Below are 18,596 nucleotides of genomic sequence, written 5' to 3' on the forward strand. Positions count from 1 at the left end.
CCTTTATCCCTGCTAACTCCTCCTCCACAAACTCCCTGACCTCAGCCCCTTTCACACCACCAATCACATCTCTCTCCAATACATAAGCCAATGGTTTTCAAACTTTAACCTGTTAAAACCTGTCTATAACTGGAAAAGTGTCCAAACAGCAGGATAGGAGATGAGGTGCAAAATGTTAATGGATAGCACAGTCACACAAGTTGTGATCTAGTGTTGCCTTGCAGGTGGGTAAGTTGAAGCGCAACTTCCTCAAGACCACACAGAGTACTTGGCAGAGAGAAATACAGCATTCAGCTGTGAAACAATCCAGTGTTGTTACTATTAAGATAATTCTTCTACATGCAAATAGGGAAGAAAAAAGCTAAGAAGCTACATAAACAAAATCCTGTCACATTTCAAAAGCCAGTGATAGAGTATACTTCAGCAAGACAACTGCCTACAGCAAATGGCTGAGAGAAACCGATAAGGCTCATACTTTGCAATTGTTTGCACGCTAGCAAATCTAATGCCCAATAACTTGCAGCCACAGAATGGATAATTGGTCTTGAAGGCAACTGTTTGAGTCACTATTTACTACTCTTCATAACTCAAGAAAAGAGTCACACAGAAAACCAGATTACTATCAGAAACATTCTATGTCTCCTAGGTGGGTGAGTTCCTGCATGAAAACCATTCAAAAAAATAAATACAACTACATTATACTCTTTCCTCCAGACCTTACCAGTTTTACTCTAGAGGCCAGGCTCTCTGGTAGTTTTGTTCGTAGTTGATTTGTTTCTTTGAACGTAGCTGGAAATCCACTCAAGAAGGCCAAGTCTTGCATTAATACTAAACCTGGAACTTCTTTGTCTGTAGTCTAAAAACAAGAAAACAGGGTATAAAGACCTTTTTAAGCTTACAACAATTCACATTTAATTGTCAATACTTCAACAGGTGACAGATATAATAGCGTATATTTTGTCACCTAACCCAAACTTCAAAATTGAAATAAGGGTTCTTTTAAAAGCTTTCACTTCTTACTACATGTGAGATATGGAAAGAGAATAGCACAGAAACACTTTCTAAAAATGTACAAAAAGTTATCATATGCAGAAGCTAATCAACTGATTTTAAAAGTACATACCAAGTAACCCCTCCATACTATCTGTTTGCTGTTGTCTTTTAACATTCCAGAATGGGCAGCTTCAACTAGAATACATAAAATGCATTGCAAATCAAAAACTGAAAGTCAATTCTTTTGTGTATTCTAGTAACTAATATATGATTTTGCAAATCATTAAATTAAAAAGATTTGGATATTTATGATGTGAAGAGTTGTCTTTATAAGTGGTAAATAATTCTTGGTGATAAAATAAACACCATGGTCAGACACCACATATTAAATAAAGTGAAAAGCCCATACCTGCTCTAAGATCCTATTACACATGCTGAACACATGAATAATTTTTTTTTTTTAAGGTATGCAATCCTTTGAGCAAGGGCAGAATTCATTGCAAAACATTCAAACCAGACTTCACAGCAATTAAAAGAGGATTTCTAAAACTAATCTTCCTCAGTCTAAACCTCATGTCTTCTGAGATTATCAGTGCAACACAGCTATTCAGATATCAAACCTGTTTTGCAACAGTCTTTTAAAGCATGGAACTCTAATCACTTGTAATCAGTTGTCTGGGACGTATGCAAACAGTAACATTAACGGCCATTGCTCAGAGGAACAGACTGAGGGCAAGCGACACTGAATGATTTACTGAAGTCAACCAGAAAATTAGTGGCAGAGTCAGAACTGGAGGGGAAAAACAAACCAATTCACAGCAGTTTACCAAAAAGCTTCCCCTAGAAAACCGGCTGGAATCTGACAAATAGGTTCTTACCGTCCTTTGGGCTATCAAAAACAATTACTGTCACATTGGTAGAAGGATTTTTTGGTTTCGCTACAAAGAACAGATTGTTAGCAGCTTGTAAAGCAGGATGAATGGACAGCAGGTCTTTCAGTGTGACATTGGTAGGCAGCGCAGGATCCAGGACAAGCATTGGCACTTTGATGCAGTGTGTCAGCAAACACTCCAGTTGCTTCTCACTACAGCAAAATACCAAAGGTATATTTAACACTAGTAGAAAATTTGAGACAAAAATCAACATAAGATGCAATGAGAGATGTCTTTGTAAAATTTGATTGATTATTTCTATCATCTGCTGGGGCAGAGGGAAATTACTAAGAGCATGCTTATTTTGCTGCAGGAGGCAAATATCTGACTGTTACAGTTTAATTCATTCCCATAACTGTTTTTTCAAAAGCTTCCAAGATTTCAAAGTTTACCCACAGAGGAGACCTTAAAGATCTCTAAACTGTAGAATGACCAAACCAAACGAAGAATGGGACAGACCAGGCCCTGCCACTTCCTGGCAGCAGAGCCACCAGAGCCTTGGACCCTCCACAGACAATTACTTGCAGCGCCATGTACACAAACGGCAGGTGACAGCAATGTTGAAAAAATTTCATGCTTTTGAATTATAAAACTCCAGGTACATATGCATAAAACCCGACTCTCAGAATAGGAACTGTGCCTGACCAGTGACAAGGATGTGCTTTCCGAACTTCAGAAATTGTCACATTTTAAGAAGCTCATTCATATATGCCACAATAACATTACTCTTATTCACCTACAGTTGAATAAAATATATTTGTTTAAGATGATAATTCAATATTATCATGCTATCAACTTTTCTTGAAGTGGCATAGAAGAAAAGCATGCACAGGCTATAGAAAACCAAACCACCTCCCCAACCACCATCTGCTTTCAGCTAATAATGAATAGGATACTATTTATTCCAATTTATGCTTAAAAATCACAAAAACTCACCTCCTCTTTGTTGGTTCTGTTGCATTCTTTCCCAGGATTTCCCTATTACAAAGATAAATTAACTACATTAAATAACACTGAGTTGACAGTAAGGAATTTAGTCTAATTTCAGATTGTTAATTGAGTCAGGGACACGTTGTGAAAGCACCGATAACCCAGTTACAAAACTGCCAAGGCCTTGCCATCGGCCTTGCCAAGGGGAGCACAGGCTGACACACTTGCCCCTCACTGCTCACTCTTGTGCAGTGTAGCTCAAAAATTCTTGGTTGTGCTGACAGCTGTGGCACCAGGACTCTCTTTGCTAACAGGATTTTCAGGGGTTATTATTAGATTACTTATTGAAACTGATGTTGATATGAAAAACGCTGGTAAGAAATCAGTATGAAGTGACCTGAAACTAGGCTGACTTGATTGCTTTCCCTAATATATATATTCTGATAAGGGATATCACGCGTTTGTCACGTGAACGTAGAAGCTAATATGGATTAGTGTAAAGGTAGTGCAGTGATGATGTTAAATAATATTTACAATAATACGAGAAGGGCACCCTTCTACACACATCAACAGAAAGAGAACCACCATCCATCAAGCTACTCTTTCCCACTGAAGAATAGCACCTGGACTATCCCAATTCAGATGTATCAACAAGAAAGTTGCAACTTACTAAGTTTTGCTATGCCATACAAAATACACACTTAGCAGAGATTTACAGCATTCTTGCCTTTGCTTGCTGCAGTTATCTGGATCCTACGAAGTAGCTCTTTGTGTAACAGTGCTAACAGATTTCAAAATACATTAAAAAAATTACCTACAACGGAGAGAACCAGGTGCCCCTGTAGATAATGAACGTGGCACGGACATGAGTCTCATTCACAAGCTTGATATCAACTTTCCAAATCAGCATTATGGAAAACACACACTGTTTTATTCCCCTTTGTAAAATGGGAATCACAGCATGAGTGATGACAAAGCTAAAACCACTAACACTTGCTATATGAACTGCTAGGAAAAAATTAGTATAAATTTGAAAGCTTTTCAGAGCAGAGACCACATCTATGTTTGAGATGTTTAAACTTAATGGATTTAAAGTTCTACTGATACTTTCATTGTTTCAGTAGCAAAACAAAGATCCAGAATTGCATTTGTGATCACATTGTCAGTGGTACCTAAATTGCAAGTCATATCATACCAAAAATCAGATCAATCTGCTAACATCTGGATTCCAGATTATTCTGAATTAAACTATTACAACCCTTAAATACAGACTTGTTCTTCCAATCGGCATATTTTCTGGCCAAAACAGATCACATGACCACAGAGTTGCTTATTAAGAACTAAGTCAATGGTTACAAGACACAACCCAAGGTATCTGCAGCAGCCTGTGTTTGAAGCCTTAAATCAGTAATTTTGCAGAACAGTAGAGCACAATCTGTAACACCAAATGCAGCAATATATGACTTTCCGTCCTTAGAAGGCTGACTCATACCTTTATAACACGAATAAATTATTTTCCTCTTTTTCAGTTTCAGTGTTTGGGAGACTACAAATCTAACTTTAAAAGGGAGCCTTTAACAAACATATGCCTCAGATTTTATTAAACCCATTATAAAAAGAAATACTGAAGGGAATGAGGAGGAAAAAGGGGATGAAGAGAGGTTACACATTTCAGACGTAGTTTTATTATTGTTATTATTTACAATCTGAGTTAAAAAATCAATACAAAATGAAATACACAAAGCACATTTTTCTGCATGGCATTTTACAAATTCGAGACAGAACAGCCTTAATTACATTAAATTATTATGCTTTGTATCTTAAACAGTTTTCTGATTAGACAGTACTTCATAGCTAAATGTAGAACTGAAACAAGGTTTTGAGAATAATCAAATGAATAAGTGAGAAAATGCGCTTTGAATTTTCATGTTGAGTAACATGCGAGAAAAACAGAGGGCTAGTACTGCATTAGATGGCTGCTGTTGATTAAAGGGAAAAAAATATGTAAGATCATTACCTCATTATTTTCTGTTCTTCCTCCATCTGTTCTCTGACCTGTTGCAATTCTTTGATCAGTTCAACATCTGTGCCGTTCACCCAGGTATATACCACATCAATCGGCATGGGTAAACAAAGCCTACATAATTCAAATGAAAGCTACATGAGCTGTTTAATATTACATTGCAAATGTTTGTGGCATCCTATGATAGCAATTTCTGTCTAACAACAGGAATACTTGGTGTCCGGGCTGCAAACAAGACAAAGCAAAAAGCTTCTCCTTAGCTCTGTATATCATCCCTTAATTATACACAAGCCTCTGACAAAACAGCACAGACATAAAACGAAAAAGGATGTAAAGTGGCTGTAACAGTTCAGTAACTAAACAAAGTCTGAACTTTATGCTCTAAATTTCACTGACATTAACGTATAACCAAACTCCTTCATACCCATAAAATATTTCTCAAATCAGTATCAGCATCCAGGCATATCCTTAATTCACCAACTACATTAGACACGACAGCATGAAGTACAAAGACTTAAATCATACTTGCTGTTATTTAATCACACAGAGCCAACAAGATCTCAGCAGGACCAGCTCTCTATCCTAGGAATGCCTCTTAGATATCGATAACAGAGCATTTCATAAACCAACAACATAAGTAGGGTACATTAATTCGGACCCTAGATACAGCAGTCAAATTCATTCTTGAGACACTTCAATACACTGGAGGTGTTTCTGGACAGTTACAGACTTCCTAGCACACCTAAGGCAGAAGAAAAGAAACAGGTTTGGGTAACTTCTATCTATTTGTTTACAACAATCTTCTCTCCAAGGCCTAGAACTTTGTTTCAGCAGGTACTCCAGGCCGCTGCCATAAGTGAACCGCTCAGTCCCAGACAGCAGTAGCATGCCCCAACTATTATTTTCAAAAGTTCCAGTGTCAAGTTATTCAATACCTCCCCTGAGCACTTCTCTAATGCTAAGATCCATGGGGTCACACAATGAGGTTTCCAAGGAAAGGTGTTCCCTCCCCATCCACTGCACCCTTCAAAAAGCATTCAAAAAGAGACAGAGCTTATAGGCAAGTATCTCCTCCACCTTCCCTTGCATTGTATGACATGCAGACAACTTCCACCCAGCTTCATCTTCTACTGAGATTCAATAACTGAAACACAAAATCCAGCCAAAAGGCAGTCAGTAGCTGATCACAGCACAACAGACAGGAACATTTTGTACTCAATTTATGACTGTTCCTAATTGAGCTACAACACATAGAAGATAACAGTGGCTCAGTTTGAACATCTAAGAAGCACTGCCTTCCTCAGCAGCACCACCAAGAAAGTCTCTCTCACCTCTGACATGCCACACACTCAACTGGCAAATAAAGTCAATATACTGAATACAACTACCCTTCTAATCAGTTATTTCACCTCTTTCTCAGGAGGTGACGCTAGCTTCTGGTTCATTAACAGCTGCAACTCAAGGCATATTTTGAAATAAAAAGGCCTCAACAGGGGTAGAAATTCAATGGCAGGAGCTCTTCCAGCTTTTCTACATCTGTTGTGATCAGTTAAATTACTGGATTGACAGTCTAGGATAAGAGTGTTTTAGGTGGAAGCACCTGACTCATGTCAGCCGATTTAAAAAATGCCCAACCCTCAGTCTCCTGGGCAAAGTGCAGATTTTATCTACCCAGGCTTTGCTGAAGAACATAAGCGTCAAAAAAAAAAAAAAAAAAAAGCCTCAACTCCAACTCCTTCTAGGGTATGAGGCAATTTTGACTTCTGGGAAGCCTCTCCCCAGTTTATCACTTGCTAATAGTGCATTTCTATGCAATAGCACATAGAACTATGTAATTTGCTACACGTCATTTTTACCATTGAAATGATGTCATATACAACCAAATGCTAATACACTCCACAGAGGAAAGGCATTTTTGGTCAGATGCAGTTATGTCAACTCTGAATTAACCCTGGCATGGCAAGCTCATTCCTCATTAACAGTGGCAAGAGACTAGTCAAAAAAGGCTATTAAAGCAAGTGAACTGTTTGGGTAAGTTTTCTTAATGCATTTTTACAGCATACATTGTTTGAGAAAGTAGTGGTTATCAAACATAATAATGAAAAACAGATATCATACACAAAATAATTTGTTACTCCTAATTAGGATCAAGTAACACCTAAGATTCCACCTTTTCGGTCTTTGGCAAAGCTTTATGGTTGTTTTCATGGCTTCTCAAAAAGTATTGAAAGTTTATATTTAGAAAAGCATGTAGTGGCATTTTGCTTTAAAATTGTAAAGGAAAGGAGAGCCACTTCCATATTATCCTTCTCAAACACTATTTTTAGTATGCAGAGTCTTCTGCAAATTGTTCAAGGTCAGAAAAGATCAAAAACTTCCTCCCTCAAATTCTATAGCTGCATTTCTCTGTCATGTGGATTTATACATTTGTTCTTCATCACAAATACCAGTCTGGCAAACAGATTAAGCCCAAGATGAGCTGCCTAAATGGGAATTATGTAACACCTTTCTACAGAAAATGATCAATGTTCCCGTTTGCTACTGATTTTAATATCAGCAAACATGGACTTTGGAAACCTCCTTTGGAGACTCACAGACAATAAGTTGAGCCTTGTTTTGGATACTCCTTTACATTTTTCTCTTTCAAAAACCTACCCATATTTTACTTGCAAACCTAAAAACATCAATAGGATCCTGCCTGAAGACAAAGCCAGAGCCACCAGCTCTCCCAGATAGGACAGGAGACCTGTCACCTACTGCCTCGTCTATGCACCTGCCAGGAAGCATTTTCCACACCCATGAGGTTACTTTAAATAGGAGAGCCATGCTCACAGCTGAGATTGCAGCTAGAAGACAAAGTCTCATTGTCTCAGCATCCACTGTTGCTGAAGGAGTACGGCAGCCTCTGGACCTCTCCCAAGCTACCATATGGTGATCTCGAACCTTGCTGAGCCTCTTTATGAATGACTGTAAGTCTATTACACCCTTAAGCCCCCCACTGTAAATCTCCCAGACCTCCTGCCTGTTACATTTCTATAATTACCCACCAACAGCAACTCAGCTGTTCCATTGCTATTCCTGCTCCAGTACTGCTTGGCTCCCTAATTTTTACGTCTTTTCCTCTCTCCAACCTCACTCTGCTCAACAATTAATGACTCCCCAACCACTGATGTCTCTCACTTGCTGTACCATACCGAAATCACTCAGTACATTTCAAAAGCTGAGGATTGTACCTTCACACTTTGTTTCCATACCTATTTTGGAATTTTAAATATGATTTGGCCATGTCCTGGAATAGCAAAATAAAACACAGTTCTCATCCAAGACACTCATGAATGATACTCCATTATTTAGTTTCCTTCTCTCCCTTTTTTTTCATATCAAAACTAAGTAAGTCTTCAAAACTAGCTTCAGATGAGGTGGCTTGGTAAAAAGACCTGGAATTTCTACTCCACTGTCTCCAGCTGTGTAAGAGCCTGGGCAACCTCAGTAGGAAGTTTAGCAGCTGACATGACTACCTGGAAAGTGAAACAGCTGGGATGCCAAAGGACATGTGACAAGGAGGGAAAAGCAAACCAAAGCAGTTGCTAAACTTCAAGGCAAAACAGTAAGTCTTCCTTGGTCTGGCAGAGAACAGCATTCAGGAGCTGTAAGTAATGATGCTAGCAACATCACTGGTTTTATGTTACTCAGGAAGAAAAGCTTTTTGAGTTTATAATCATAAGGAGCTTGCCCACACGCACAAATTTGCCTACATTTTACACTGAGTTTTTCTTTATAAAAGTTTATAACACAATCGTTTGACAAGAACAGAGATGTTTTCCTGCAAAGCTCCAGGAAGATAACACTACTTGAATTCAGCTGAAGGTCCATTAATATTTCCTAAAGGCCATGCAGCTTTTAATTTCCACTACGCAATGGAGATGCTTAATTTCCAAACCAACAAGCTTCCTGTTCTCCAATTCTGAATATTTTTCTCTAACTCTAAAATAAGAACTGATTAAAATCAGTGGGTAAGCCAGGATCAAAACTGGAAGTCCACAATCCTCAGTTTATGTAAAAATCATATGACACGTTGCATTGATACCAGCCTTAAAAACTCCCTCAAACCACCTCTGATACAGCGCATACTGCAAGACAGGGTCTATTACTGCATTCGTGAAGTTTGATAATAAAAACAAATTGAGCCCCTGACAAGGGACTTCTAAAAATCTAACAGATGCCTAAAAGTATGCCTCCACAAAGACTTTTGTTGGCATGAATTTTTACAGGAAGTTGGTATCTGCACACAAATACCGCAACAAACCTTCCTGTCTGGCATAAGAGTATTAAAGGCATATGGGTGAACTGGAATAACTTAAGTACTCATAATAAAAACCTTAAGCTTTTGCTCAAGCAGCCAATAGTTCCTCCCCAGGGACCAGATATTTTTCTCACAATTCACAGAAATCAACGCTAGCTAAGGAGTGCTTTAGACACACAACTCCTGTGTGTGTGTGTGTGTGTTACATCATAACAGTAAGATTTGTGATTGTTTTGGACAAACTCAACAATTTTATAAAAGAACCAAACTTAATGATCACAAAGTCAGGCATTTTAATACTAACCTGAACAAACTACCATGCTTTCACTTCAGTACTGCAGAAACATGTAAACATTAAGCTAACCATCCATACGAGCTGTATCACTCTGCTGTCATCTGTCATCCTTTGGAAAATGGGGGAGGGGGGCAAGAGATGAGACTACAAAAGTACGTAGGATTCACTGACACCATGCAATGTACTTCTAGAGAGTTATCTCGCACTAGCTAAAGTGTGACAAACTGTTCTGATCATTTCTACCATCCCGTGATTCAACAAACCTCAAGGCAGATTAAACATCTGCTTTCATGGTTGTTTTTTTTTTTTCCAGTCAAGGGTACCAACACTTAAAGAGTCAGATGATATCTCCTTAGTAGCTTCTTCCACCCACCAATTCACAGTCCACTGACTTCCTGAGCAACAGACCCCACGACTAGCAGTTAACACAACTGAAACAGATGACCCATATGACTCGGTTTCCAATTTCCTGTGAGTGACTTCTCCCATGGGCTCAGCTTTAAAAAGCTTCTTCTTACTAGCTTTGTGACTTCTCTACTAAATAACGTCCCTCATTAGATGCCATTGAAAATGTAACGTAAAAGAAAAATAACTTCAAAACAACGAAAGTTGGAATTTTAAGCATGCAGGAACAGTACTTATATTTTCCTATGGAAGATATATTTATATTTCTGCATTTTCTTATTTTAAAAAAATGTATTTGGAAATGATGTCATGTCCTCCTTTTATTAACATTATCACCATTTCTGATGTTTCATTAGAGACTGGATGAATTAAATGCATTAAAATGTAAACTCTGTTCTATGACTAGAGCTTCCAAATGCCAACCAACTTCCAAGCGGATATTAAGCACTAACTCATAATTTTAAAACTACTAATTTTAAAATTTGCTGCAGATTTAGAGCCCATACAGTAAGGTCCTACTCAACAGCATGTTACTTCATCTAAAATATTTAAGTATTTGAAAGTTCATTGAACAGTAAGATGTGCAATGCTGTCAACAGCAAGTAAAGCTCACCGATTCTGAAATGATTTGCCAGCAACGTTGTCTCTGTATGAGTCAAACAAAACATGATACTGGTCTCTACTCCACTCCAAGACAACCTGCAAAGAAAAAAAAACAAACAAACCAAAACACTTGATGTCACCACCTTCTAAAATCAGACATTTAAATGTCTCCTCTTGACATGTTTAATCACAACCAATTTAATTCAAATTGATCTCTGCATTAATGCACAACTGACCAGAACTTAATCCAAACTAAAGTTATTACACTAAGCCAGCAATCAAAGCCAGAACTTAAAAGCACACTTGATTCAAACAAACGTTGTCTTTTCTCTGCAAGAAAAGATTTAATGTTTTACAGACACACTTTTTTTAAGCTACTATTCAGTTAGGTTGCCTCTCCCTTGTCTCTTAGCCTCAGGAATGTTTTCCCAACACTGAGATCTAAACCAAATATACTTCAATACAAGCAGGAACCCCCTACCCCCCAGCATAATTTTGCTGGTCTTCCTTTTTATTCTCATACAGGACATATTAAAGTATACACACCTCTGAAACCTGAGCTTTGCAAACAAACAGCCAGGGCATAGCAAATTATGCAAACTGACCTGGCCACAAACTTAAAACATAATAGCTCTTTCCCAGTACAGGTAACGACTTACATTGCCACCTGACTAACCCAACAGCAAAGTATTTCTGCAGGCTGCGGCCCCTTTTCCACCTCCCTGCATTTCTGCCACCTCCCTTTAGCTTGACACAAGTTCACCCGACCCTGCAGTGAGCCAAGTGACAGAGCTAAACCAACAGAAAGATGAACCTTCAAAAACTACAGCACTTGCTCTTCCTCTACTTGGTTGTTAGAGCAGATGAGAAATGGTGAGAAAACAGCTGAAGGCAGGGTTGTCTTCACCACCTTCATCCAGCCATCAAGGTTGCTTAGCTAAAACCACAAGCTGCACACCACTTAAATGCCCCTTGCCAGCTGTCCCCATTCCTGGGCTTTTGTATAAATGAAGTATATGGGAAACCAATCACAAGCCAATTCTTACTTTGGAAAGCTGCAACTTTACATTCCGTTTCCATTCTTAAATGTACATATATATACACACAAAACAAAGGCATAGTTATGCTTCCATTACTAACAAAGTATCTGACAGCATGTTTCTAAACAGGAAAAAAAAAAATCAGACTTTTCAACACTGAAAATACTTAATAAGTTTTGATCTAGCAAAAAAAGCATAAGTATTTGAGATAAAAATAATATAAAACATTTAGATTCTACTCTGAGATAAACTTGCTATGGTATCTTTCATAGTGAAAGTCCGGCCTTAAAAACTACAGTGGCATCTTGTGCTGCTTTAGATGAAGGTATAGTGGCTTATTTTGCCTGGATAAGTACATATTTACATGTACTAGAGATGGGGGAGAAAAATACCAGGAAAGGATAGTACTCATTTTACACCACTCTTCCTAGATTACAATTTTACTATTGCTTATGTCTTGTATTAGGGGAACTATGAAATACACCATTTTTCTAAGACAGCATTCAAAACCACAACATAAAGACTACCTCCCTCAGTTTTAAGAAGATACACATCTGTGTACTCTCATGCCTCCTAATGCAAATTAAAAGCTTCTAGAGAGCAGGGAGGGAAGCCCCATCATGAGGCTGGGTGACAAGCGCACACACACAATTCCTGCCACAGCTGCAAACGGTCTCTTTGTAACAAGGTGACACCTGTACAAGCGATTCCCTTTGCATTCCCCTTACACAAAGGACACATGATTTCCTAGGTGAGCACATCTTCTCCCTTAAATACTCAAGTCAGAAAGTGTCTTAAAAACACACTATTACACTTTTTCATGCACAAGTCATTACGTCCCTCTGCCAAATACACTAGTTCAATACAGCACACACTGAATGATATCCTCACAGAAATATTTGCTACTACTAATAATGATGAACTCACACACACCGATCTGCTTCTAGAAAAAAATACAGAAGTATCCAAGTAACAATGTAATTTATTATATGAATAATATGGCTCTCCGGAAGACAAATGTTAACCATTCAAGCCTTCGCACAACTATAAGCAAAAAGACCCAGGACAGATCTCTTTAGAAACACATTTAGGAAAAAAAGTTAAGCTCTTCCCATCTGATACATTTTTTTTTCCTGTAACTGTTTCCTCTTGTTGCACTATCTGTGTTGCAACAATGCCTGGAGGCTGCTTTCAGCTTTACACACTGGTACCATAAAACCATTAAGGGAACAACATTAAAAAAAGGGGGGAGAGACATCCTGGATCAGGAGATACTGTATCAAGACAGGCATAACAGTGGATCTGGCATGTTCCAGTTATAAAACATTTGACAAAGCTGAGCGACCTATGAAAGACAGCCAAGAAGGGTTTACAACCTAACTGTCCTAAAACGTGAAGCTCATCTTATGACCAGGTTACAGCATTGGCTTAGACCTGGCTACCCTGTATGTTTTTGCAGAAACGTTCCTGAATCATGCTTAACGCACCATTATTTCATTGTCTCAAGTTTTTTCTTTAAATCAAGCTCATTTTCAGCTTGAGGCTGTGCGGACATCTTTATCAACCTCAAATTATTTGCCCTAGCCATCCATCTTTGCACCACCATAAATATTGGTATCAGCATGAATCTAACTGAGCAGATCTAATTTTGCCTACTAGGACAAAAAAAGCTGGCTCTGGGGGTGGGGGGAAAGCAGAACTACAAACGCTGCTCAGACACCAGGGTCTGATGAGCATTGCCTCACGCTGCTTTTTATTGCTTGACAGTTCCCCGCAGATTGTTAAAAATGGTTGGGCTGATAACTACTAGAAAGATTTCTTGGTTTCATTTTCAAAAGTCTTACCTATTTTTATTAGTTGCTGCCTTGCAGACTTTGTGCTGAAGAAGAGAGGTGTTTCCATTCCCACTGTATTTGTCAGAAGAAACAAGTGTCTGTTCTCACAAGCCCAGTCTCTCTTAAATCTTTAAACTACCACTGTTTACCAAAACACCACTTTAAATCATAAAGGTAAAAAGCAAAATGCATTCAAACATCTCTTACCAAGCTCATTTACCATCAGTGTAAAAAAAAAAAAAAGAAAGAAAAAAAGTTTTTCTATATTTCTGTATGGTCATTCCATAAAGGGTGGGGTTTTGTTGGTGGTTTTGTTTGGTTTTTTTAAAAACATTGCTGGTCACTTTTTTTTCTTAACATATAATTTTAAAAATTTACTCCTATGTGAACCTGCCAGTTCTTTGCTCACTGTCTAAATAGTGTTTAAGTTTTCCATGTAGCTCTAAAAGGGCTGGAAGTAGCAAACTAAGATTTGGTAGGAAAATTCTGAGCAGTGTTTTTGACCAATTCTCAGTGAAATCACCATAATGTGGACAACTACTGAAGTGATTTAAAAGAACCTTCAAAGTTTTAAGAAATCCTAAAGTTGGGTTTAAGCCGCCATTCCGAAGAAAGGCAAAGCTATACTCCAAGTTTCACAGCACCAAGAGGTATACACCAACCCAAGCTGATAACCACGTACAAACAGATGCCTAAGAATATTACAGAATGAATTAATTCAGTGATGGCTTTCAAGAGTTTCAGGAACTTGCAAACTCTGTAAGACAGCAGGGATGAAGTACTTTATGCAAAGAAGATGTACAGATACACGAAATAAAGTTCTAATTGTGGTACACTCAATACTTTCACATAATACTCTACGGCTGTTCATTTATTTTTTCTGTATCTGAAAGAGCCCATCAAAATAAAACATGGAAGAAGAAAAAAAAAAAGAGGAAAAAACAGAACAATTTAGGAATCGGGAAATTCCAGTCTGCTTGCATTTAACACTGCTGTCCTTTTACACTGACAAAAAGACTTTAATTCCCTGAATAATTACTATATTCTCAAGCACTACACTGAAGCAGGATTGGTTTTTTTCATCCAGATTCTTTCACTGATGACAACCATGATAGGGTAATATGAAATGAAGCTTTAAAATACACTATGCATCTGTATAAAATCCTATCTAGAAAAAGTAGGAGTTCTATTGCATCACTTACAAAATAGCAGGCAAACGGAGTAACGAGCAGCCAGCAACGCAATACAGACTATGCTGAGCTGCAGGCAGGTTGGAGAGGCTGAATTTAACTCCTTAAACTCCGAAACGGAGAAAGATTCGGTCACTCCCGGTTGCCATTTGAAGGTTACACCCAGCACAGGCTTTAAAAAGAGTCAAATAAACCAAAATCGCAGCACTAATAAATCACCTGATAAGGGAAGCGAGGGGAAAAATAAAATTGCACAAGACTAGGGAACAGGACCTCCCGGAGCATGCAGATTGTTCTCGGCTCTCCTCTACCACGGCCCGCCGAGAAACCACCCAACAGCCCCCCGGGGGGGCCCTGAACGCTAGCATCACCCCCGGCGCCCGCAGCCGAGCGGCGTCACCGCTCCCCGCCTCCCCCCCACCGGGGGCGCACCGGCCGCGGAGCGGGTCCCTCCTGCGGCGCGGGAGCTGCCGCACCGCCGCTCTCCGGGGCGCCGGAGGGAGCGAGCCCCTGCCGCTACGGCCGGACAGCCGGCACCGCTCCCCGCACCGGCACCGTGGCACACGAAGGGGGGGGTGGGGGCTTCGTGACGCTTCCCAGCTGCGATGGTGCACAGCCCAGAACAAAACGGGAGCGCCACCACCGTCTTCTCCCTCATCTGCTAAATACACGCACACAAACACCCGCAACCAGCGCGCACGCCCAGGCTGCCCGCTGAAGGAACCCGCCGCTCACAGGACATGACACCCACCCGGCCCCCGAAAGGGAGAAAGCCCCAAACCGAAGCGCACCCGCGCCCTCCGAGCCGTGCAGGCGCGGTACCGCCGGGGCTGAGGCGCCTCTCCCCGACCGGCAACCACTCGGCGCGGCACGGCCGGGGCTGAAGGAGGGAGGGGAAGGGGGGCAGCCACGCCACGCCGGCGCGGCACTGTACTGACCTCCCCGAACTGCAGAGCGGAGACGATCATGAGGACGAGGCCTCCGAGGCAGAGGCAGGGCCCATACCTGTGCGACAGGCAGGTATAGGTCTGGCGCTGCAGGAGCTTTAGCAGCATGGCCCGCCGGCGGCCGCCGCTACGGCCGCCGCTACCGCCGGCCCGGCCCGGCCCGGCGCGCCCCGCCTCACCGCGCTGCCGTGCGCCGGGGCGGGCGGGTCCCACCGCCCTCAGCGCCCGCCCCGCTTCCGGCAGCTCTGCGGCGCCACCTGGCGGCAGCGGGCGGAGGAGGAGCGGCGCTGAGTGCCCCCGCCCCTCTCGGCTTCCCGCCGAAGGGGGCGGGGTGCTCCCTCCCCTCCCCTCCCGTCCCGTCCCTCACGGCGCCGGAGGGAACGGGAACGTCCCGGCCTCTGCCGTCCCCCGCTTCTCCGCGGTTTGCGTTTGCCTCTCAAAGGGCTCAACACCAGAAGGCAATATGGGGTCAGACTACGGGATTTTGGTAGATGAAAAACTGAACATGAGCCGGCAACGTGCGCTCGCAGCCCAGAAAGCCGGTCGCATCTTGGGCTGCATCAAGAGAAGGGCGGCCAGCAGGTCGAGGGAGGGGATTCTTCCCCTCTAGTCTGCTCTGGTGGGACCCCACCCACCTGCAGTGCTGCGTCCAGCTCTGGGGCCCCCAGCATAAGACATGGAGCTGCTCAAAAAGGTCCAGAGGAGGCCACGAAGATGATTATGGGGCTGGAGCACCTCCCCTGTGAGGACAGGCTGAGAGAGCTGGGGTTGTTCAGCCTGGAGAACAGAAGGCTCCGGGGAGACCTTACAGCAGCCTTCCAGTGCTTAAAGGGGGCCTGCAGGGAAGGTGGGGAGGGACTCTTTGTCAGGGAGGGTAGTGATGGGATGAGCAGTAACTGTTTCAAACTGAAAGAGGGGAGATTTGGATTAGATACAAGGAAGAAATTTTTCACTGTGAGAGTGGTGAGGCACTGGCACAGGTTGCCCAGAGCAGCTGTGGCTGCCCCTCCCTGGCAGTGTCCAGGGCCAGGCTGGACGGGGCTTGGAGCAACCTGGTCTAGTGGGAGGTGTCCCTGACCATGGCAGGGGGGTTGGAACTAGATGGTCTTTGATTCTATGATTTTTGACTTCTCTGTCTCCTCACTCATGGCATGAGCACTTCAAGGCATATCAACGGTATGGACCTGGCAGAGGTGGCAGACTGTCCCTGCAGTTAAGAAGTCATCCAGATCCAGTATTGTGTTTGCAGCAGGTGGGCCACAAAATATGCCACGTCCTATGCACCTGTGGTGCTTTGCTGACAGCACTTCCCCAGACACATGAAAAGTGGATCAATGCATGTGAGAATATACACCCAGGAATGAAAAAAAAAAAAAAAATCACACAGTCTTCATTTAATTTCACGATCACACTTGTGACTCTTCCCTTGTTATCTACCGGCTGTAGAATAAAATTTAAACGTGTGTAGTGTCCTAGGTGATCTCGAAAATACTGACCTGCAAGACAATTGTTCTGCACATGTAAACACTCCTCCAGCTGCAGCCAGCTGCAGCCAGCAGAGCTGCACTATCCTGTCATGCTCCCAGATATGCTGCAAAGCAAATTTTCTTTCCCTAGCTAAAAGGGATCGGGAGAACTCTTGGTTATCATAAAGATACAGTAGAACTCCATGCTGAGATTTCACTAAAGCATTTCTATGCTTGTTTCAGCATGGAAATGAAGTGCAGGGATGGAGTCATGAAATGGGAACCACCAGGCTAGAAGTAGCTCTTCAAGAATGGTTCTTAAGGCAAAAACTTGGTAACAAGAAACTACTTAGAGGTCACTAGCTGACAGAAGACTCTGTAAGTCCCTAATCTGCATCAGTCTGGTTTCTGCCATGAAGTTCAGCCATCTACATAGGACACTGCTGGTATCGGCACTGTCGAAAGTTTCATCAGGCAGAGGCACTTCTGGCTACCAGAGCAAAACAGTGTGGTGTCACAGGCCCTCATGAGGCCAAGGGCAGTAGCACCTATCTCTGTAGTCCTTTATCCCTGCATCAAAAAGTTGTCTTTAGGTATTTCTTACAACTCTCTGCAGTGACTTTTCTGAGTAACAAACATCACTCTCCTGTTCTTATTTTTCCCTGCATAAAGTAACAATGCCTGACCATTTCCAGAAGTTTGCCCTAGTGTATTTACACAGTTGTGGTGTGAGAGGACCACACCTGGCTCCGCTTCTTTAAGTAGTGTCCAAGAGCACACAGCTCTTTGGCACAGCTCTCCCAACCCACTGAGCCCTACTCCTCTTTACCTTTTTGGTGTCACAGTGTTTTTCCCTTCTTCATGGGCCATGGGACAGGATGTGAAGTTCACTAAGGGCTACCTTCAGAGTCTCAGAGCACACAACACAGCGCTGTGTTCCATCTCCTTATCGTGTGTTATCAGCATGAGTGTACTTATTTGGCCTTTCATAATAACCCAGCCCTCCAGTCTCAGCACGCAGAAGCCTCTAGCTAAGCTTTTATCACCTGTTGTGCACAGCCAGCACTTTCTCCTAACATATGCAGTCTTCTTCCTTCACATGTTCTCACCAATGTGAGAAAGTACTACCCTGGAGGAATATAATCTTTAGGTATTTGCTGTTACTTCCCTCACCTACCCCTCCTGTTCAAGCACTGCACTGTCGTTATTGAGCTATTATTACCGAATGGCAGCATCTCTTTACCACCGCTTACAGCACTACGGCTGCAGTACTAGTGTTGGCCTGGTATTCTGCATCAGCAGACAGGTTTTCATTGAGAACTGAGGTATAGCGTGTATGCAGATTATGAAAACAAAAACATTAGTTCTGGTCAACAATACAGCAAAAATACAAAAACAGACTAAAATGTGCTGAAGATGCCAAGCTCAGAGGCGTAACACCAAAGTCAAGCAGCAAATCACTCAGGGAAAGCTGGATGACTTCAAGGCTTCAATAAATAATCAGTGCATTTATGCAGACTAATAAATACTTCCATATAATTCTGATGTGACAAAGAGACTAAAATTATTTTATGAGGTATCAGCCAAAGTATTCCAGTAGATATAGTGACATAAAAAGCTACTGTACAAATCAT

General features: G+C 41.6%; 1 protein-coding gene across 2 annotated transcripts in view; it reads right to left on the bottom strand.

The window, feature by feature from the left end:
- The window catches only part of GNPTAB (N-acetylglucosamine-1-phosphate transferase subunits alpha and beta), a 47,943-nt gene extending 32,339 nt beyond the window's left edge, over nucleotides 1–15,604 (bottom strand). The window contains exons 1-7 of one of the 2 annotated variants that reach the window (XM_086468148.1): nucleotides 15,488–15,604; nucleotides 10,495–10,580; nucleotides 4,873–4,992; nucleotides 2,862–2,903; nucleotides 1,872–2,077; nucleotides 1,124–1,188; nucleotides 722–856 (exon numbers count right to left, since the gene is read on the bottom strand). In XM_086468148.1, coding sequence (XP_086324274.1) covers nucleotides 722–856; nucleotides 1,124–1,188; nucleotides 1,872–2,077; nucleotides 2,862–2,903; nucleotides 4,873–4,992; nucleotides 10,495–10,580; nucleotides 15,488–15,604 — 771 coding nt within the window. Of the gene's footprint in view, nucleotides 1–721; nucleotides 857–1,123; nucleotides 1,189–1,871; nucleotides 2,078–2,861; nucleotides 2,905–4,870; nucleotides 4,993–10,494; nucleotides 10,581–15,487 lie in introns of both variants that reach the window. The other variant, XM_086468154.1, reaches the window with a different exon arrangement.
- Between the last annotated feature and the right edge of the window lie 2,992 nt (nucleotides 15,605–18,596).

Source organism: Leptosomus discolor, chromosome 1 (assembly GCF_034619465.1).
Source record: "Leptosomus discolor isolate bLepDis1 chromosome 1, bLepDis1.hap2, whole genome shotgun sequence".
In the NCBI taxonomy this organism is placed as follows: Eukaryota; Metazoa; Chordata; class Aves; order Leptosomiformes; family Leptosomidae; genus Leptosomus; species Leptosomus discolor.